Genomic DNA, 23,060 nt, shown 5'->3' on the forward strand with positions numbered 1-23,060 from the left:
TGTGTGTGCGTGTGCACACACGTGTGCCTAAGTTCAGGGATGAATTACATGGTACTTATGAGACATTAAGGGTTTCCATTTTTGTGACTTTGAAAAGCAGATAAAAGGAAAGAGAAGTGACTCTTTTCCTACAAGGCATATGTCTTACAATCTGTTTCTTCTCATCTCAAAATAAAATGGAATGTTTGGAATGCTCCTAGGTGATGCTTTAGAATTTGGATCGACTGTACATGGTCATGTTACTTGCTTGTAAAGTACGTATGTGCATAAGATCATAAACTATTTTTCTCAGCTAGTGGCACATGTTAAAAGGAGGGAATATTGGCTTAAAATGCCAGTTTTGTAGAAAATATTAACAAAAGTCTCTACGTACACTTAAAGCATGGCCACTAAACTAGCAAACACAGGGGCGCCTGGGTGGCTCAGTCAGTTGAGCTTCCGACTTCGGCTCAGGTCATGATCTCATGGTTCATGAGTTCAAGCCCTACATCGGGCTGTCTGCTGTCAGCACAGGACCCCCTTCTGATCCTCGGTCCCTTCTCTCTCCGCCCCTCCCCCGCTGGTTCTCTGTCTGTCTGTCTGTCTCTCTCTCTCAAAATAAATAGACTTTAAAAAACATAAAACAAAATAGCAAACACAGTTATGAGTAGAACGCCCCATGGACATGACATCTGTCTCTCAACTTACTATAAAATACAATAAGAAACACATTTGACTCTAGAGAGAGTCTCACACCAGGCCTAGAATCCACCAGAAAGTCCTGTGGGAAAGTAACTGTCAGAGGCCAGTGGGAGAAAGGACATTCAACTCTGTAGTCAGAAGTCCTCGTAGGTTTACGTCCTAGCTTTGTTGTGGGCTAACTCTTAGGAAAGAGGCAGCCAATCTGGGCCTCCATAAAGTGGAAATAGTTATCTTCAGTTGTTTTGCAGTTAATGAGGTTAAATGAGGACCATAAAATTCTAGACTGACAGACAGTTAATCAAGTGACTTCCGCTCTTATCAGCCAGATCAGCGGTTTCCTGTCGCTAGGAAGTTCCCGGTTTCTAGGAGCTTCCAGAGAACAGCTGCTTCTCCTTCAGAAGGCCCTGGCCAAAAGCCTACTGTGGAAAGCGCACACTAAATACAGGTGGTAGGGGGCGAGTTTTCTCGAGATGAAAGTACCGTAGTAGAAATCGTCCTGGCTTTGGAAGGAGACATCCCTGGGTTCCCATCCCAGCTCTCCCCACACCAGCTGATGGCTTTTAAAGGCCAAAGCTAAAAACTAAACAAAACCTCAGGAAGCTCTCTCCAAAGGCTCACCTGCTAGTGAGCTCGCACGTGTTAGGAGAACACGGCAGAGTGGTTTGAAACCACCTTCAGCAGAGTCCAGAGAGAACTGTTCCATTGTTGTGTCCCCTCTCCTATCCCCCTTCGCTCAGGAAGAAACCTTGGTGAGTTAGTCCAATGCTGTTCTTTCCCAAATGGGGACAGGCCCAAAGAGGTTACATCTCGGCCACTAGAGACGTAGGCCAGGTCTCCTCCCTTCTTGTTCAGACGGATGAATTCCTAGCCATCTTTCTTTTCTGGTCCTTTCAAGTTAATCCTTCCCTTGCTACTCATTATACTGAACGGGAGGCTCTCAACCTTCGCTGTAGGATGGAATCTCCTAAATGGCTTTTAGAGACTGGCGGTTGGCCTCACTGCTGTGGAGTCTGGTTCGGTTGGCTGAAGGTGGGACCCTGGTGAAGGTGTCTTTCAAAAGCGGCCCAGGTGATTTAAGCAGGCATCCAGAATTGAGGACTATCACACCAGACAGAAAGAAATCCTAGTGCTTCTCAGAAGTACTAGAAGGTAGACTCGGGAGGCCAGCATAGAGTAGCAGGTGACAGCAGCAGAAATGCCTCAATGTGGCCTCGCTCTGGCTTTTCCACCAACCCGGAAGAATCAGTGGTGGCCAGGCCATCAACCTCCTGCGTGGTCTGCAGGACAGAAGTGGCTGAATCAAACACTACTTCCGTGAGGCTGTCGAGAGAGGGACTGATCAGTGCCAGTTTGGAAGGTGGTTCCTTTGGAGAGAGTCATCCTCACACCCATCTCTGTCACTAGAGGGTATGAAATGTCCTCTAATCTAGGGCTAAACAAGGAAGTATGGGCAGCACGGCGCGGACAGACTCTCCACTCTCCCCTTTCACAAAATGAGACATCTGAAATCAATCTCTTCAAACAAATTGTTCTTTTGAGGAGAGGCCCTTGCTACCTTTTATCTATAAAATCCTTGAACATGAACTCTTATTAGCATAGGCAGTGAGCACGGGCAGGGGGTAGACAGTTGGGCAATGAGTCCACCAGAACGTTGAGAATCATGGTAACAGCCTTTCAGCAGCCTGCCCCTTGCCCTTTGGGGAACATCACGCCGAGTGTCCTATTATAGTAAAGGCGCCCAGCGCTGGGCTGGCAGTCAAAATCTGCTCCTGCGCCAACCCTCTGTCGAGCGGGGAAGCTCTGGCTTAGCTTGACTCCCATAGCATTGAGCTCGGGTGTGCAGGTTCGGAGAAGAGTGTGCCCACTCAGCCAAGCACGGCCAAGTTCAAGGAAGCAGGAAGTATTGCTCCAGTGGGAACTTGGAGAGGAAAGGCTGCTCATGTTAGGGGTGCTGCCTGCCCACGCTGCACGTCACATACCTGAAGAGACTTGGGAGGAACACTTCAAAACTAACCCAAGGCGTCTTGCCATGAGGATATAAATGGCTTCATGGAACCACTGGCCACTGCTCTGTCACCACCCACTTCGAGGGACGAGAACTGGCTTTTTGCGTGTGTGTGCCAAGCTGTGTTTGGGGTTGTTTTGCCCTCTAGGGCATTAGATGGTGGATTAGACAAGGGTCTGGACTAAGATTAGAGGCAACACCTATGAAGGTCTTGTCTGTGGCTTCAAGAAGGGCCATGTCACTTTCGTGTGATTTCTGTGGTTTCAAAAAGTAATCGAAAAAGCAGTATTATGTCGTGACACACTCACCAGCTTCAGCATCCACGGGCTACCACGGCATGTCGCAAAGCATCCGAACAGGCCAAACACCACAATAGTGGTGCCGGTCCCGATGAGCACATAGGGGGCATTTGTGGAGTTCTCGGCGATCAGGGAGATGTAGGTGCCCAGAGTGAGTTTGCCCCAGACTCCAACAGCCAGCAGGATCACGCCAGTGATCTGAAAAGAGCAGGGAGGAGAAGGGAGCGTGAAACTGTGAAGCTGGGAATCGACGCGGCGATGTGGCCTGGATGCGAAGACTCACGTTCCCGTGGGCAAGTGGCGCTTGCTGCAGGAGTCCCCGGAGCAGTGGGAAATGTGGGAGACGGGTGGCTCAAAGGCATCACAGTGTAAACACCCTTTTGTTTTGTACGATCGACCTGTCCCTTACACAAACCCACAGGCAGTTATCACATGAACTGGAAGTCAAGCTGATAATAAGAAACTTTGTCTTTAAAACTGTTTTGAAAAAAAATGCACGCGGGGCGCCTGGGTGGCTCAGCTGGTTAAGCGTCCAACCTCGGCTCAGGTCACGATCTCACAGTTTATGAGTTCGAGCCCCACATCTGGCTCTCTCCTGTCCACGTAGAGCCCGCTTTGGATCATCTGTCCCCCTCTGTCTCTGCCCCTCCCCTGTCCTCTCTCAAAATAAGTAAATAAACTTGTAAAAAAATTAAAGAGAATTAAAAATGCATGCCAATGCAGGTGTGAGAGCCCTCCCTGGGAGAGCCGCTGCCCAGTGCCGAGCCACCCTCTTCAATAGCATGTGTGGCTTTCGTACGATTTTTAAAAATTAACTAATTAATTTAAAGTAGGCTTCATGTCCAACGTGGGACTTGAACTCATGACCCTGAGATCAAGAGTTACACACTCTACAGACTGAGCTAGCCAGGTTCCTCTGGATATGGTATGTTTTGAGGACATTTCGCATGATGTTGTAAGGAGCAAGATGATTTTCTTTCACTATTATAGCAAAGATCTCTACAAAAGCAAAACATTCAAAATACTTTTGAATCCCTATGGATACACTTCCTTATTTACAGTGCTTTAGTCAATACAAAACAACAGAAGCGTCTGAGTAGTTCCTGGAATTAGCTGTAATGCGATTTGGCAAATCCTGCTGATCAGTCCAAAGGAAATCCCCACAGCATGTCTAAACTGAGAACCTTGCATCAATCGGGCCCTTACTTCAGGGGGTAGACTTGGGGCTACATGCTATGCCTTACTCTCCCTCCCCTGCAGGCCACACAACCCAGCAGCATCAGTGGCTAAAGCCAGCACTTGACTTTCTGTCTCTATCTCCCCAGCTGGTCTCTCCTTCAGTTTCCCAGTAGCTTAGCAGCTCATTCAAACTGACATCCCTCTAACGGCCACCTCTTCTGACGCCGCATGAAGCTTGAGAGAAGCCCGGGTGTCCAGGGAGAGCCTTCCCCAGTTTTGTCCCACCCTATCGCCCAATGTCCTATACCAAATGCCTCTGCTTCCTGTCCCGCCTGGCCATCCCAGCGAGGAGGCGTGATGAGATGAGAAACGGGAGCAAAGCCGTATGATACAAACCAATACCCACCATGCCAAGGTTTCCCCTGTCAATCAACACACTGTCCCAAATACATGCTACACGAGGAACCAGATGGCAGGGCCAGTGAAGATGCCTGGGCCTCTCTCCTGTACACTCTGAAAACTCCTTCTGCAGTCTGGATCCACCAAGCTCCACCATCAGACTGTTTCTCTTCTATTTGGTGGAAGGGATGAGTGGAAAAAGCAAGAGCCTGGTGATATTCCCCCACCCCCACCCCGATTGCCTTCTACTCTGTAGAACCATCACTGTGAAAAGACCGAATTAGAAGCTTTAAATCAGAAAAAAACCGAGGGACTAGTGCTAGTTTTATAAGGGAAAGGTGAATAAATGTGATGCAATCTTGAGGAGAAAGTATTTGACACTAATATTTAGGAGAAGGCAGCCCAGTGCAGGTCCACTGCCTTTGAAAAGTTCCAATGGGGGCCTCGGGGAGTTAAGAAAGCCAAGAATGCAGACGCGGTCAAGAGTTTCAAGTCCTTTGCTGACACCTGGTGGCTGCTAAAGAAACTACCTCCCGTGAACAGCCTCTTCTGCCACATGGAAGCATAAAATGGAAACATAAAATGCTTTTTATCCACCAGAATCAAAATTGAACTCTCCGCTCATTAGGGGTAAGAGTGCAGTGAACACTAGGGACGAAGGATAGTGCCTGAGCTTTTATCACTCAATGCTTAGCACAGCGCCAGGCACAGAGGAAACGCTAAATATTAATTGCCAAACACATAGATTTCATTTCTCTGGGTCTTAGAACCTCTTCTTCATAAGAGTCCTTTGAATGTCATATACTTACAAAGCTGCTCCATCGGCTGAATACTGTGAGGGGCCTTAAAATGGAACCAGAGAAAAACCTCTGCCTCTGCTTCCCACTCTACCGTTATCTGCCTAATGTTGTAGATGTCACAGCATAAATGTTCTGAACAAAACTAAAAACTCAGTTAAGCCAGTCGCTGTTCAGGCTGAATATAAGTCTCATCCACAGACTTGCTATTTCATGTGACTGCCTCCAAAGATTCAGTAACGCTTCAGACATGCACTGAGCAGCTCGTTTCTACACACCTACCGCCAGTCGCTATTGGGGTGCGATGGCTTTAGTGACCAAACATGAGAGTCTGATAGCTTAGATTTCTGGGACCAGTCATTTCATCAAGTTCACTTACCATCATAACAAATAGTGAATGCAGTATATCAAAGTTAACAGAAATCTGGCTTTTAGGGCTAGCGGTATCAACATTTCTATCCCTTTCCTCCTTTCAAAAAGTACTTTGTCAGAATGCGACCACTGCTTTTGTATAGGACACCTCTCTCACGTAAGGTGCAAAACCTATGATAACAACTTATTAAAATCTTCATAAAATGTAAATTACATTAAAATTAAAAGGCTATTTTTGCAGACCTCAGAGGTACCTCTTAAAGACTGCCAATGGACGCAAAGAAACACAACACTGTGGGCGCCACATTGTATGGGAGAAAAGCCATCCAGTATCTTGAACTTGACCAGGTCAGTCACCCTCTAAGGAGCCCTTTCTCCACCCAGCACCTCTCTGGTAGGAATCTAAGAACAGCCCAGAGAGAAAAGACCTTCTCCAATGTTGCTCTTCTCACACTCAAAGATCCCTGAGCGACCAGCTCTGCGTCTGGAAGCCCGAGCCCCACATATGCAAGGTGTTTTGCACAAACAGGACCCGCCTCTGCAGCCGCATCTCCCTCCTTAGTCTTTCTGCACTCTGTGTAGTTCCAGTAAAATGGAGCTGTTCTCCGTGTACTTCCTGTGCTTTACTGCTTCTCAAAGTTTGCTCGTGATGATCCCCTTACCTAGAATTCTTCCCCTTCCTATCACTACCTATCTACATCCTAAGCTCGTTCGGCATACTGTGCCCACGCCTCCCAGCCTCCTTACACAGAACTTATGCCATCGTCATGCTGCGCCCTTTCCTCCTACTGTGCACATCCAGGACTGTGACCTCCCTCGAGGGCAGGAGCTGTGTGTCTGCTGCACGGACGGATACACAGCCGATTGCGGATGTGAGGAGGGGAAAGAAGTTTCATGTTAGCCATCTCCCTGCCATACTGTCTGAATCTCTGCTAGGAACTCTCAGAAATGGTAAGAATGCCAATCCAGGCAGGTGCTGTGATCCGGGGAAATCATAATGCTAAGGGCAAAGAAGAAACGATGAGATGGACAAGGGAGAGAAGGTTGGGCTGCGGTGCGCCCTGCAGTGAGTAAAACCCTACTTGCTGGTGGCAGTGCTGGTGGACGAAAGTGCCAGGCTGTTGAAGGAAAAAACTACCGGCAAAGGGCTGAAGCTCCGTAACACACAATCTAGTGCTTTCTCTTTTTGCCTACGATAATAATGCTTCTTACCAAGGAAAAGAAACATACAAAGACAAGCCAAATGCAAAAGTCTTCGTTGTCTGGGTGATTTTCTCCTTGGTTCTTGTCAGCACCCACACACGCACACTCACCCCTGCGTGTACCTTTACAAGCACACGCGAGGCTCAGGGCTCACCAAAGCAATTCTGTGTCCGGGCACCTCAGAGACCTGAACTTTCTAAGCCAATCATTGTGTCACTGCTTTAGCTTTCTCAAGGAAGTCGTGTTTCTTTCTCGGAAGACTCCATTAGCAAGGAGCCAACGGTGTGGCTTAAGAGGGGACAGATCAGAGCCTGGAGATCAGAGCCCACACAAGTGGCCTGGGGAAGGTACCGCCGCCTCCCATACACCCTCACGTCAACCACAAGCCAGGAGGGCAGGCCCAGCGCCTGCCGGCAGTAGCCAGGCTGAGGCTCAGTCTCATATCACTCCTAGCATCCCGGGGCAGCTCGACATATTCTGTGTGCTTCCTGTGCAGCTCAAGATATACAGATAGCGATGTACCCCCGCTACTTCTAATTTAGGCTTGGCGATGAGGCCAAAAAACCTATAATGGTAGCAGTAGAAAAGGTAAATCAGAAGTAGGAAATCAGAACTAGGCTCACGTTAGCTTAAAATTACATTGAAAGGATACCGCGGGCAGGTTTGCCAGTATATCACGGGGTGTCCAAAAGGCTCTGGAAGAGACTTACTGAGGTTTGGTTTCATCCTAAAGTGGATACTGGGGTAGCAGTGGCAGAGATCAGCACTGTCCTTTGCTCCCGCCAGGTCAACACAGCTGATGCAGGGAAGTCTCTCAACTGTCCCTGCAGCGTCCTGATCCTCAGAGAGGAGCCAGAGATACAGCGCTTCTATGTTTCTCACGCGCCCACAGGCATTGAACTTGGGCCCGCTGCCTCTTCTGCACACAGACCACAGCCCTCTGACTAAGCGGCAGCAGCAGCAGCTCCTGTCTTACCGTGAAAGGCTGTGCCTGGTATGTGTCTGACAGTGCAAAGTCCCTGTATTTTTTATTTCTTTAACTGTATGAGATGCTAAATACACGCTTGTGTCACCGTTGGAATAATGTGTATCTGTTCTTGTAGGTGGGGCTCATGAACCCACGTGTTATGGAATTAAAGAAAAGACAATGAAAAATTGACTTACAGAAGCACAAGCTCTCTCGAAGACACCCTATCCTTCAACAAATTTTTTTTAATGTTTACTTATTTTTGAGTGAGTGAGAGAGAGAGAGAGAGAGAGAGAGAGAGAGATGGAGGGAGGGGCAGAGAGAGGGAGACACAGAAACCGAAGCAGGCTCCAGGCTCTGAGCTGGCAGCACACAGCCCGATGGCAGGGCTCCATTCCATGAACCGTGAGATCATGACCTGAGCCAAAGTTGGACCGACTTTGTTAACCGACTGAGCCACGCAGGCGCCCTGAAGACACCCCATCCTAAGAAGCCAGATGGGATACAAAGCACAGGAACTAAAGCCAGCCTAAAGAAACACACAGGAGAAGTTGTGGGCTGAAATCTCAGCTAGGTAGCATTTTAGGTGAAAGCCAAGGTTCACTCATCCTAGGGGTTTATAGGTTAATTCACCCCTGGCGACTCCGTGCAGAGCAGAGGCATTGTCAAATGTTCTTCCCCCACTCCAGACGATTCTATACCTCAGAAAAACCACATGGCACAGAAACTCCATACATACAGTAATTACAATAAATACAACTAAGTAATAATTAAAACAGTGATTAAATCCTGAAAATATAGGGTCCTCAGGAGTTAGGTTTTCAGAAGGAACCAGCAAACTGTGCTTTCTGCCCATTCTTCCTTGAAGCGTGATGCTGAGGAGGCTGCGGGGGAGGGCATCTCTGCACGGCTTGGAAGGTGTTCTGACCTGATTTTGTGCATGTGGATAAAACACACAGGAAGGCAGACAAACCAGCAGTTTCCACCACGTCGTGGTTTTCTCTTTAAACTTGAAGTAGTAAGGGTGCGGATCCATCACATTTACAACTTAAGATTGTATAACAGAGTATTTTTGAAAACACTGTTTTGGACCAGGAGGCGGAATTTATTGGGGTTTTCCAGGGGGCTGGAGAGCCCAGTCCAGATGAGGGGCCGCAGGGGAGCCGGTATGTTTAAAAGGCAGGTGAAGGGAAGAGCTGTGGGCTGGGAGTCAGGATACCAGGGCTGGGGCCGCCGTTTGTCACAAATCAGCTGTGTGACTTTGGGCAGTTCACCTAACCTTCCCGGGCCTCCGTCCCCTCTTCAGTAAGATCAGGAGGTGGAGAGGCCTGACGTCCCGTGCTTCCCTGCAGCTCTAACGTTGTGATGCACCAAATCAGAATCTCCACGTCGTCGTGCTTATTCACTCTGAAATCTATTTAGGGACGTGCCCATTGGGCAAAGGAACACAAGAGAGTTTATTAGGTCCTCCCCGTGACTGACAAACCGTCAGCAGTGGGAGTAGGAAAGTCGGCTCATCTGTGGACTCCACGCCTACTGTTCCGCCAGCTCTCCGAGGTGACAACTGGTTGCCGGGGAAGACAAGGAAAGAAAAAGCTGCCCAGGGGGTCATGCATCGCAGTTTTAAAGAGACGCTCAAAAATGTATAAGGGTCCCTAGCATGACAACAAGCCTTACTTTTTATATGAAGATGCCCGTGTCATCCTGAGAGCAGTGAAGACTTATGCTCTGAGCTGCTCCTCTCTCAGCGAGTATGTCAGCCAATTCAACCCTTTTGCTCCCTGGCTGTGTGGAAGAGAGCACACGTTACACGACTTACATAATGGGGAGATTAGGGTGATCATTAAAAGCGGATGGGGAAGTTTGAGGAAAGGGAGAGAACTGAGATGATCTTAAACACGGGTTTGTTAAACCTGGGTTTGCGAACCAATAGGAAACTCAGAGACCATCCGGTCCTGGCCCTGTTTTCTATTGGATTTGAGGTGACCAAAGGCCCCGCAGGGAATATTCAGAAGGCACCCGTGGATGTGCGACTGCAGTCTGGGAGAGAGTCGCAGAGGCAAGTCAGGGCTGAGGCCGGAAGTGACAGCTGAGGGACCGTTGTGTCTTAGGAAACAGAAGCAGAGGATGGTGGGAAGGACGCCATCACTAGAATGTGGGGAACTGGTGCCGGAATTTGGGGAAGAGGGAGGAGATGCAGAACTGAATGCACAAGTCTGTGAAGGGGGCTTCCAACAGGAGAAGTGGGAGACTCGAAGAAAGGGACTTCTTCCTTCTCTAAACACTTCTGGGAAACAAAAGGCCAGCACAGTTCACGGGCCCCGAGTACGCCAACGGGCAGGCACGGTAGTCTTTTGTATACCCGGTAAAGCCCGCTACAACTGCATTTTATATTTCAACATTGTGTTGTCCTGTAGCCGATTCCTAGAATTCAAATTCCAGGAGTTAGGTCACGAGCGCACAGCGACTTGTCACAAACTCTGGCTTCTGCTTGGATCTTATCACTGAGCAGCCAGGGTCTGATGTGCACACTGTCTAATGGATCCTACATAGATGCTTCTGAAAATATGAAAAGGGCTTTGAACAGCCCTATGAAAAGTCAGGAATTCCAGCTCTGGCGGTGGGCTCACCACAGGCCTTTCTTCACTTACGCTTACGTAGTGAAGCGGCTGATCGTGTCATAGGAAACAGCTCCAGGAATGCTTTCATTCCATCAAACAATGCTTCCTGTCCTCCCGCAGGCCTTAAATATGCAACCACCAGCTCACGCCCGTCGCAGATCTGTGCCTTTGTTCTTTCTCTGTGAAATGACGGGACTGGCCTCAGGAACACCTACAGGAGCCCTTCCAGTGCGAAAGTTTTACGTGCTTCTTTGAGGTGCCCAGCATCCCTCAGAGGGGCCAACAGCAGGCCCCGCCACTAGCTAGGGTGCAGACCACGCTCGTCAACAGCGTTCACCCGGGGCCTGTGCTGGCCGAGCTTTGTACTCAGCTTGCGGGAGTCTAGCTGGGGAGGGGCCCCCAAGCAGGTGGCTGGCTGGAGACTGGACAATCTCTAATGTCCTAGGGGCCCAGGAAGCGGTGGAAATGGATCACTGTTGGCAGTCCTTCCCGAATTAAAAACTGGGTCCGGACGTGGTGGAGACATGGTGGAGGTAGGCCGATCACAGGAAGTCAAGGTGACACAGCTGCTAAAATCATAGTAAAGACCACTTCACTCACACAGCCTTTTGCTACTTCAATTACTAGACCCCTTTCGAATTAGCCCAACCGGTTCCACCTTATATTAATTCCACTATTCAACAAAGGGTCGTAGGAAATGTCCCAACATGTTATTAGGGACCCTGTATATCCTACTAGGAAATGAGAAAGAATGGGCAGCCTAAAAGGTTCTGGACTTTAGGTCTGCTCCCTCTTAAACAACAAACAAATAAACAACCAAACCAGAACAAAACAAAAAACAAATCCACAAAGGAAGGCCCCAGAAGCCAAAAAGAATTTCGCTTCATGCTTATTAACACGTTGAGAAACGTTCCGTTGTATCAGGGAGAAATTTTAAGGGCAGCTTATTCTGAGCTTCTTGGCATTTTTTTCCCCCGTTGGTAAGTATTGTCGAGTTCTCCCTGAAAGTGTTCACCACTGGACTTGGGTGTTTGATTTACGCCAACAGGGAGTGTCCTCCTCCAACTTCAAGCCTCTAGGAGCATGTAAGAGAAGTGAGTGAACAAAGCAGAGGTTAAGTCTGTCTGGGCGTAGCTCACACCTCTGGTTGCACGGATGACCCAGATATATAAATAGATGGCATATAGGTGAGTGCCTATTAAGAATTGGGGCAGCGAAGCCACTTAGGAGGAGATTTGTGTACTTAGGAATCAGGAGCAGCTGCAGTGGCTAAAGTGACAGAAGCTTAATGTCTGGGGGATTCCCTCTGTGCCACACCCCCTCCACAGAACCCCCAAGTTGATCTCGCTCAGATTTAAAATCTGTTGGCCCGGTTGACACACACACACACACACACACACACACACACACACACACACACAGACACAGGCAGGTGAGCACCAGGGACACCAACAAACAGCCTTAGTGTCATGAGCAGGTGGCTGAGCAACCGCAGAAGTGCTGTGCTTCCTTTCCTTGGGACCTATGAGCGGACCAGTGCTGTGAAAAGATGGATCAAATTCCACACTAATAAGAAGAGGTATTAAAAAAAAAAGAGCATGCCAGTGTAAGCTTACAAACAAGAGCTGCAACTATATTATTAATACCCGTTGACAGAAAGTTTCTGCTGACTGCACATTTATCCCATCTTGTGTTGTTAATTGTGTATATATTATGATTTGCAGAGTCTTGTGGGAGGAAATAAGGTCAGTTACCTCCTCTGTACCCACCGGAACCTCACCCACACACAACCTGGGTCTGATCTTACAAGACAACAGGTCGTTCAGACATTCTGTCCTAATGCCCATTTAATAGAATTGCTGCTCGTCTGAGGATGATTCCCATTGTTTTTTTAATTTGAAAGCCAGTCACTGTGCCCACAGTGAACACCCAGTGGGAGATCAATAAACGCGGACTGAATCTTGTGGTGATCTCGTCTTCAAATTGAGCTCCCTTCCGGTGGCCATGTCCTTGGGAGTTGCTGGGTGGGAACGAATGTGGATAAACTACTCCTATCAGCAACTCCATACGTATGACTCTAAATGCCAATCTGTGGCTGAACAGCACAGGTCTCCCTCATGATTATGTTGTTGAACAGGTTTTGCTTTCCTGGAGTTTCATTATGCGCAAAAGGGAAAATTTTCTTTGCAAAATTTTTACATATCACCTTCAAAATACCAAAAAACCCCCAACAATCCTACATGTATATATACACATCTAAAGCAAACAAGAAGCGAGAATGTAGACAGCAAGGCAATCCCTGAAGGCCTGTGCTCGATCTGGCTTTGTGTTAATGGGGGCTGAGGGGCTAGGCGAGCTCCTGCCTCTTTTCAGATGAACTTGGCACGGATGAGACGTAATGCCAGAAGAGGGCCCATTTTTAAATGAGTAGAACCACCTGTTCGATAACAAGATTCTTACACAAATGGTAAGGTGGTGGTGGTCTTTCGGTGGTCCGAACTTTCCCCCGAGATGATTCAAGGGAAGACAAAAACTCATCTCTATTAGTGACTTATTTAACCTTCCTCTCAATATTCAAATATCCACGTCGCACACATATGTGACACTGCCACCAAATAAGAGACATGGGCACTATTCAGATGTCTGATATTGACAGGGTATCGCAGGAATTAACTTTAGGTAACACGTGTTCTTGGCAAAAAAAGGAAAATAATTCAGTCATTCCAGAAACGCACAAAGAGGATACTTTGCCATGTCTACCACTGCCACTTGGGCCCAGCCACCATCCCTGGCATCTCTCCCTGTCTCTACCCTTGCCCCCATGCTCTGTTCTCGACACAGAAGCCAGAGCTATCCTATTCAAACCAAAGTCCAAGAAGATTACTCCTTTGCTCAAAACCTTCCACACATCCCACTTTGCAGAGCGGGAGCCGGCGCACCCCTCCCTGGTTCCTCTGATGGGACCTCCAGTGGCTCCCTCCGTGCTTACTCGGCTCCAGCCCTCCTGGGCCTTTTTGCTCCTCCAGAGTACTCTTGGCCTGCTTCCTGCCTCAGGGACTTTGCACTTGCTCTTTCCTCTGCCTGGACTTCAGAGATCTCTCATTTCTGAGTGAGAACGAGCCCTTCCCCTCACGACACGATTTAAAACTAGAACCCTGCCTCTCTGGCATTCCTTGTGCCCTTTCATCCTTTATTTTTCTCCAGCACACTTACCATCTCCAAATGCTATTTGATTTACTCTCTTCGTCTGTCTCCCCAAATGAATTTAAGCTCCACGAGGGTGGGGAGTTTTGCCTGTTTCATTGATGTATCCCCAAAGCCAAGACAAACGCCTCCCCATAGTAGGTGCTCGGTAAATATGTGTTAAGTGATTGACCACAAGATGACAGGCTGGTAGGCCAGTGTGAGCTTTGGAGGACAGAAGGACAGAAGACCTATGGTCACTGACACTGCACTAAAGAAACCAAATAGTGGACTTGACTCTCAGGGTCCAGGCAGCTTTACTCAGATAAAACCCCGTTCCTTGGCCAATTCGTTTCTGATCCAGCACACCGCTTCACAAACGTCTGCTTGTGACCACAAGGGGGACTAAATGAGAGAGCGCGGGCATGGCTAGGTCTGATCCACTAATGGAAATGTAATTCGACGCTCTAACATCCTATAACTCCATGAGGTCAATAATTGATGGTTAGGAGTCAAGAGAATGAGCAGTGCTTATACCAGCACGCTTTGTCTCTCAAAAAATGTACAACAGTGAGGGGCGGCGGGGGGGGGGGGGGTGGCGGTTGGTGGAGGAGCTTACTGTGTGCCAGGCACGCTGCTAAGTGCTTTAATGCTCTGTCCAGCTCAATCTCGTAATAATCCTATAAACCTTGCCTGAGGTCATCCCCACTAAGTGGCAGAATAGGCACTCAAAGCCCTGGCCCGCAACCACTGCCTTCTCTTAACATCCTCTTAAGTAGCTGACCTGTGCCCCTAACTCCTCTGTAAGAAAAGCCCAGAAGCCAGTGTCATCCATGCTGGCAACAATGCCAGGTTGGTTCTCAACCCTGAGAATCTGGTGGCCAGAATTAAAAAAACAAAAAACAAAAAACAAAAAAACCCTGCAGGCCTAGTCACTAACTGATTTATTTTTAAAGGCTATCCCATTATTTCTCCTCTCTCAAGCACGCAAATCTATAGAAACGGAAACACGTTCTGCTCCAAGCTACAGCTTCATACCTTAAACGAACCAGGATGGGGACTAAATATCCTGATGTGTATGCTGGGATGAGCCGGAAGTGTTAAATATCACACACTTCACACACAAATCTACGCGAGGACCGCCAATCTGAAGAATCCAAGATGCAAACAGAAAACTGTAGCACGTTCTGGGACAAGTTTAGGAAACTAAAGTGTTCTGGGTTTTACCCTGGGGCGGGGGAGGGGGGAAACCCAAACACCAAGAAGCTGTGGCTGAAATATATATATGAGGGGAACCCACTCTGAGGCTGTGGAAGTCCGAGACACTGACTTTCAAAGTAGTGCGGACCCAAAGCGGTGGGCTGAGTTGCCAGCTGAGGCGGTTGGTGACGTATCTGCCTGCCCCACAGCCTGGGAGGGGGAGGTGATCCGTCCTTCACAAACCAAGAGCACGGACCGGAATCAGTCACCTGTTTACATGCCTGTGATAAACGGCATGCTCCTTTCATGCTTCATCACATTTACTCTTGATCTCTGTTTTGCAGATGAAAAACAGGCTCTAAAAACCGAGGCTCTGAGAGGTTTGGCTACTTGCTCGCAGTCGCAGAGCTAAGAAGGGGTACAGCCCAGAGTTAGACTGTTGTCTGTGCGACTGGAAGGCAGCTCCCCCCACCCTCATGACTCCCCGCATCCCGCGGCAGCGTGAGCAGAACCAGCGAGCTCCCAGGGCTGAGGTCCAGGAAGGGGGTCCAGAGAGAGAAGCCCAGTTTTCTGTACACCGCCCAGGAGCTTCTTAAGGTGAATGGTGAGGAAAGCAGCATTCTGGACCAATCTCCATGCGTTTTTAAAGCAGTTTCTAGTTGTCAACATGCAGGAAACGTGGGGAAAGGCAGGGGTGTGAACAGATGGGCTCTACACACCGACCCTGCGAGCATCGGTCTTCCCCCTTCTCCTTTCCTGGCGCACGCCTGCCGTGTCCACTACTGGGCATGCGCCAACTTATGAATGGGGTCGTGCCCCAGAAGATTATTTATACGTTACTTGTTTGGAGCTCTGAATGCATTTGTTTTGCAAGCAGTGTTAGGTGTGGTGCCTGTGTTTCTAGGTCAGTCCTCAGAAGTCTATATTTAAGCCAGTATTGGGGAAAGTTACAGAGGAGCAGATTTTTGTCTCAATACAGGGAAGAACTTTCTAATAATAGGCATTGCCCAAAATGGAGTGGGTCGCTCTAGGAAGTGTGACAACAGAAGGTAAACAGCTTTCTGGGTGCTCCCACAGAATCTCCAGAGGCAACCATGGGACAGAAGTCCTATGGATGGGAAGCCAGCAGGAAAGGCAGAATTGCCTGAAAAGTCATTCTGATCCGGACTATTGTCCCGGAAGCTTTGTGTGTTTCCCAGACAATTATCTCCCTGGATTTTCATACATGAATGAATAGGAGCGTTAGCAACACAGGCACCAGGGAAACCATTTTCCCAGACTCCAAGTTGTATTTTCTTTTGATCTCCAAAGAAGAAGTGATAGGTCACATAATTTTGTCACATGAAGACCAACAGAAATACCTGTTCGGTGTAATGAGGTTGCAACGAAAACGAGCTGGGTTCTTTAAAGGGGTATACGGCACTTGAAGGAGCTCTTGCTTTATTATCACAATGCCCTTATTTTCCCTAGGCAAACACACTCTCAACCTTTTCTCACCTAGAGTCAAACATCCTGGCTCACTTTAAGAATCAGTGAAGCTGGTTAAAGATAAATTCATAAAACCTGTACAGGCAACCTTCCCACTTTTCACATATAGACAAAGATTCTGTCAAAAACCTGACAGACGTTGGAAGCAAAAAAAGAAAGTATCTAAGAAGGTGCTATTAGTAAATGGTGCATTGCACCAGAAATCTATTCCCTATAAAACGGGTGCGTAGCTCCTTGGAAAAGCTATGTAATTAGCTCTTGGTCCTGGTGATGGGGGCAAACACAGCTCCACTTTTTACCCCTGACATGACACAGCTGCCCCTGGCAAGCTCGCTCCTGCGTGGCGCCTGCTGGTTCCACGTGCCCGGCCCTCCTGCCCCACGGCCGCCCAGCCAGGTCGTGCCTGCCTTTCCAAGCCTAACTTCGATGCCCTTTGCACCGAGACGCCTTTCCCGACACTCCAAGACAGTAATCTCTTCGTCCTCCTGTGAACGTGCTTAGGATTTTCCACAGATCTCTTGTGACTGGCATTTTACCCGGTGTTCTAGGCCTTTGTGAACACCTTACCGCATCCCCGTAACCCACTCCCCGCAAACAGAGGAGTCCCTCCTGGCGCTGTGTTATTAACTATGTACATCCTGTGACACCTTGCGCTTGGTTTTGCCAACTATGTGTGATCACAAAGAGTCCTTTTGTAGCAAACAGGTCTCATCTAGGACACGTCAACGGGCACCTCCACTTTGCACCCTCAGGTTGCAGAGAGGGCATGGGATGGAGAGGTGGGACGGGGACCCGACAGGCAGAAAAGGACTGGAGAGACACCAACAGTCGAGCGTGGCAGTGGCATTTCAGGCTGCTGCACTGCTTCCATTGTGCTTAGAAACAAACAGGACTGCTGTGGTCTGAAGCAAATTAGCACTTCAGAAAAGGACAACTTGGTAATTGGGTCCCCCCAACTCAGAAGCCACAGACGAAAGCCCCTCCTCCCCGGAAAGTCACCATCAGCAACTTATTTTAGAAAACTAGGCTTTTCAGCAAGCAGCAGCAATCCTTCCCCACTGACAGGCAGTGTGTGCTGAAAGTGACCCGCCTGCTGACCGCTCCTTAAGGAACGTTTGAGGGGCCAGAACTGCTGAGACCTCCCTGTACTGCACACAAGCTAATGACCAAGGACACACTTTCCTGGCATGGGGGAAGCCACTGGATCTTACCATATGTTTGCCCCCAAAGCCAACAGCCATCCGAAGTCCTGGTACGCACTGCGAGTGACTGTGACCATGGGACTTCCCGGACTCGCCGGCAGCGTGGACCAGCGGGCACCATGGGTATATTCTGCCCCCTGAAATCAGTAGGTATTGTTATTTTTGCTGAATTGTTCTTCCAACTCATTTGCCTTGTGTTGTTCAATCAGAATGTATTGTGAACCACAGGCTGGTGTGGCTACAGGGAAAAGCCATACAAGCCACCTTGAGCAAAAGGGGGGTTTCTGGAAGGCTGCAAGCATCGTAAGGGGCAGCACAAGCAGCAGGTAACTCCAAGGACGGGAGCCAGGAGAGCTACCTTCCCCCCCACCCCCCCCCACAGCAAGGGCTCTGGGAAGTGCCTCTCTTGCACGCCTACCGCATTCCTCTCCTTCTTGGGGAACTAGCTCTCTCTACCCAGTGACAAGAGCCTCCCATTAGAGCACCTCCTGATTCAAACATCCAACCGAGACTGAGAAGCAGCCCTGGATACTGATTTCCAACTGGTGGAGGACAGAATCTGAGGGGCCGACCTCAGGTCAGGTGACCTCACTGATGCAATCAGCTGTGACGGGGACAGGACCATGTCCCCGTGCCCCATCTTATCAGCAGGAGCTAGGAGAACAGACGCTCAGAAAAAGCTGGGAGCAGGGCAACCCACTGATTCCCATGCCTGCCACTGAGACACTTGGCCATCCCTCCCCTCCGGGAACAAGGGAGAGACTGTGAGGCAGTCTACATTTGTACCCTCATTTATTTTTTTAAAATTTTTTTCATGTTTATTTATTTATTCTGGGGTGTAGAAAGCGTGTGAGAGGGTGAGGAGCAGAGAGAGAGGGAGACAGAGAATGCCAAGCAGGCTCTGTGCTATCAGAGCAGAGGCCAAGATGGGGCTCGAACCCACAAACCGTGGGATCATTTGACCTGAGCCAAAATCCAGAGTCAGACGCTCAACTGACTGAGCCACCCAGGTGCCCCATCAGCCTCATTTAAACACTCTAATCTATGCAGCACCAGGAGACACCAATGGAAGACCAAATCACTGCCTCTTGAGAGAGTCCTGTGACCAGCACAACCCTTTGCCCAGGAGAGGTCCTGGGGAGACCCCACTTGAGGAGCCAGAACCATCCTACATGAGGAAGCCCTGGGCACCCAGTTGGGGTGCCCTGGGAGTGTGTGCAGCACTGGCAATTACTGGGGGGCCAGATAATTCCCTCATCTCCTCCCCCAAACACGGCTCAGGCCCCTGACCATATGCGAGGCTCAATGCCAAGTAACCTCAAGTGAAGACACGATCGTCAGGGAATCTGGCCGCTGCAGTACTCGCTCTACTCTTCGAAGGACCATTCGAAGTAGTTCTCTCTTAAAATCTAATGGGGTTGGCTGGATCCTTTGAACACCCTCACGCCTACACTGAGCGTCGGCCAAATCTGGTTGAATACCATCCCTCTTCTGACTTGCCAGCTCAGCCGATGGTGGCTTCCAGTACCGCAGCAGGGACTCCACCAACTCGAGAATGAGGGCTTGGTTGTTGGGAGAGAAATGGGAAAATATGGAGAGTACCATGTCGGAAGGGCTGTCACGCTGTGTCAATCTGTTAACATATTCACTTGGGGAAAAGAAAGAGCCTGAGGCTCAAACACATATGAAACTAACACCTTCCACAATGCTAGAGGATAGTAATAAGAAATTTTTTTAAGTAGATCACATAGTAAATAAAAAAAGCAAGCGAGTTTGGGATCGCATCAGGGTCCCTCCTTAAACGACGGGAATAACATAATATTGGCATGTGTTGATTCTTGACTCATTTAAATTGCAAAAACTGAAACTAACCTAGTGTGATAGAAATCATAAGAGTAGCTATCCCTGGAGGGGACGAGACAGACAGGAAGATCGGGAGGGGTAACAGAGATGATGCTCATCTTCATGGAGGTGTGTTTTCAGGGACGATCTCAAAACACAAGCAGAGAAGAAGGAATGAAGGAAAGTTATTATATAACCATGAGAGATGGCAGGAGGAAGAAAATGGTGCCTGAATTTTAGGTAACAAGTAAGATTAAAATATCATCACATCTATAATGCGCTCTACAGTTTAGAAAGTATTTTCATTCATAGAACTCCACTGAATACTTGTAAGAACCCCATTAGGGTCACGTGATCAGCATGCCGCCTTGCAAGATGAAGCAGCAGGTTCAGAGAAAATTAAGTGTTAACCGAAGTCCCACAGTCTGTAAGTGACCGAGACAGAATTAAACCCACAGCCTTGACTCACAGGCCAAGTCCTTTTGACTATACCACGCCATGAACTTTTGTCAGTTAGCGTTCCTTGGTTTAATTCATTTTATTTTGTGTATCTGACTTGTGCCTGGCCTGGAACTCTAAACTGTGAAGTTCCCCTGAAAAATGAGTTTATTAACAACATCATCCAAGTGTACAGGACTCAGAGTGGACAACCTGCCACAGGGCACAGGGCCCCATGCCTGCCTAACATCCAGTGTCTAGGGCTCTTTGGTAATCAAATGCTGAGGGTAAAGAGCGAAAATCAAAGAGTTAAAATAAAACCAAGCAATCAATACTGCTACAATTATGTGACTTTGCAGACTGTGGTTTTTCCATCTGTCTTACACTTTGCAGGTGTTGGTCTTGTCATCTTTTTTTTTTTTTTTTAACGTTCATTTATTTATTTTGAGAGAGAGAGAGAGAGAGAGAGAGCGAGCAAGCGCAAGCAGGGCAGGGGCAAAGAGAGAAAGGGAGACAGAGTATCCCAAGCAGGCTCCATGCTATCAGCACGGCCCCCGATGCAGGGCTCAAACTCAAGAACCATGAGATCATGACCTGAGCCGAGATCAAGAGTCAGACACTTAACCGACTGAGCCACCCAGACGCCCCTGTCTTGTCATCTTGATAGCACACAACCAGGTGAGGGTAGGAACTGAGCCATCGTGTTTTATATTTCCAGGAGCACCCGCTATGGCCCCCCACTTGCGGCATCAACTCAAGAAATGCTTATTTTGTCAATCCAGTTGGTACCTTCTAGAAATTAATATGTGTTTAGTGTTCAACACCGAATCCGGTGACACAAAATTCTGTATTGCAAAAACGTATTTCGGTAAAATTCAGGACAGATTTACTGTGATGGTTTATGTATTAATTGTATGTGTTCTCAACCCTTAATCCAAGCAGGGGAATAATTTACAGAATTTAACTAAAGGGCTCGGACTAGCAAAACTGACCTGCTGGCAATTTCTGTGTTAGAGTAGAGCAGTGAGGATACTTCTTTTCTTTTCTAACGTTTACATTTCTGAGTAGGCGTAATTAGAAGATAATCTATAGCCAGCCCTTTCCAAACTCTGACGTCTACCTTTGACCCCAGAGCACCCTTAATTCTCCCCCCAGGTCAGAACAGTTTTCAGGTTGAGTTATCTTCGAGATACACATCAGTGCTGCTCTTTGTAAGTGGAGCACAGGGGAGCGCAAGCCCTGACCTCCGTGAAGGACCACGCGCTGAGACAATGTGCTCTCCCACGGCTTTCTCTGGCAATCTGAAGGTACAAGTATCCCAGAAGTCAAGGTGGAAGCGATGAAGTTGCATGCTTCTCAGAGGCAGAACCTGAACAACTGAATGACACCGAAATGCATTTTAACACAACTTTTTTCTTTTTTTAATTTAGGAGCTTTTCAATTCACATGAATGTATATAATTATAGCATATACATCGCTCGAGCTTCTTACTTTTAAACTTACACCCCTTTTGGACAGCACAGAAAAGCTCATGCCCTCTTTTAAGATCATGTGGGATTTTGGGGCGCCTGGGTGGCACAGTCAGTTAAGCGTCCGACCCTTGATCTCGGCTCAGGTCATGATCTCACAGTTCATGAAACTGAGCCTCGCATGGGGTTCTGCGCTGACAGTGAGGCGCCTGCTTGAGATTCTCTCTCTTTTTCTCTGCCCCTCCCTGTCCCTCCCTTCCTCTCTCTCTCTCTCTCTCTCTCAAAAATAAATAAACATTACTAAAAAGATTATGTGGAATTTCAAATATTCTTTCAAGCAGTGATCACTGTGAACATGCTTTCTCTGACTGCACCCACCTCTCTCATCTTGCGTCTGACACCTCCTGTTGAGAAACCCTGTGTCACGTGCACCCAGCCCTCCCAGTATGCTAGTCTGTTGCACTGCCACCCTCAGGGAAACAGCAAAAACAAATGCCATGTCCACAAATTCCCAGAGCTATATATGTTAATTTGTAGGAGCCAAATTGCCAAACACCTTTTACTACTCAAAGCCACGGCCCCATCCCACTTGGCCCCCAAACCCTGCAGCTTTTCCTGTCTCTAGTGAACATGGAATACAAATGATCTTAGAGCAAAACCTCTGCAGTCCTGTGTCTGTACTCTTTACGAGAAGACTCTTCCCCAAAGTGGTTTTTTTTTTAATTTTTTTAAACATTTATTTATTTTTGAGAGAGAGAGAGAGCACGCGCACGAGTGCGCAAGCAGGGGAGGGGTAGAGAGAGAGACGGAGACACAGAATCCGAAGCAGGCTCCTGGCTCTGAGCTGTCAGCACAGAGCCTGATGCAGGGCTCGAACCCACGAACCATGAGATTATGATCTGAGCCGAAGTCCGACGCTCAACCGACTGAACCACCCAGGCACCCCTTCCCCAGAGTTCTAATGTCTTGACAGGCTTCATTAGAAAGTGCACCGACTATTACTGGATTCAAAACCAGACGCGTACGTCTGTTTGACCAATAGAAATCTGGAACTTGCCAGATCACTGCCAGGTGACTGACAAGAAATACTCGAAGTGTCACATAAGTTGGGCAGACACCAAGAAAACCACTCTGCTTCCAAGTTCTTTCTGTGCTCCATGGCTCCGATTTACTTTCCGGAGGGTTCATGAGTGGTTTAAATAGATAACATGTCTAATGTGCTCAGCAGTCATTCAGGCCTGGTAAGCAGGAAATGTTAAACAAAAACTGTGGTTATCCCATTGTTATTTTATGATTAGTACTGTTGTTATTATTAAGCTCTTCCAAATATTTCCACAGCCATGAATGCTACCAAGAATCTGCACTGCCCAGAATCCTTTTATGTTCTGAATTGCCTCTTGGGAGAGTCGTTGAGTCTGTGAAACATCTAGATTGTTATGAATCCAGAGGTCTGCGCTGGCTTTTAGAAAAATAAACCATAACTGTTTCGCAGCTAGAGGATACCCATCACCTCACTTTCTGCATAGCCATTGCTGCCTTCTCCAGAAAAAGCTTGTTTCCATTCATTTCTGAGTCCATAGTAACAAATCGTTTTAAATTGAGCTCTTGGAAGAGGCATGGAGTTTCTCGGCTCCTTCGTCTGTGGCTCTGCCTTAGGATGTGAGAGCCAGCCAGGCAGCCACGGGCTCTCAGAGCAGCAGGACTAGAAGGTCCTG

The 23,060-nt window shown here is 48.2% G+C and overlaps 1 protein-coding gene across 2 annotated transcripts in view; it reads right to left on the reverse strand.

Annotated features, from left to right (window-relative positions):
* Positions 1–23,060, reverse strand: part of TSPAN7 (tetraspanin 7) — a 125,358-nt gene that overhangs the window by 21,258 nt on the left and 81,040 nt on the right. For both annotated transcript variants that reach the window (XM_081793282.1, XM_081793283.1), the window contains exon 2: positions 2,995–3,183. In XM_081793282.1, the coding sequence (XP_081649408.1) occupies positions 2,995–3,183 (189 nt within the window). The remainder of the gene's footprint in view (positions 1–2,994; positions 3,184–23,060) is intronic.

Source organism: Panthera onca, chromosome X (assembly GCF_046562875.1).
Source record: "Panthera onca isolate mPanOnc1 chromosome X, mPanOnc1 haplotype 2, whole genome shotgun sequence".
Lineage (NCBI taxonomy): Eukaryota > Metazoa > Chordata > Mammalia > Carnivora > Felidae > Panthera > Panthera onca.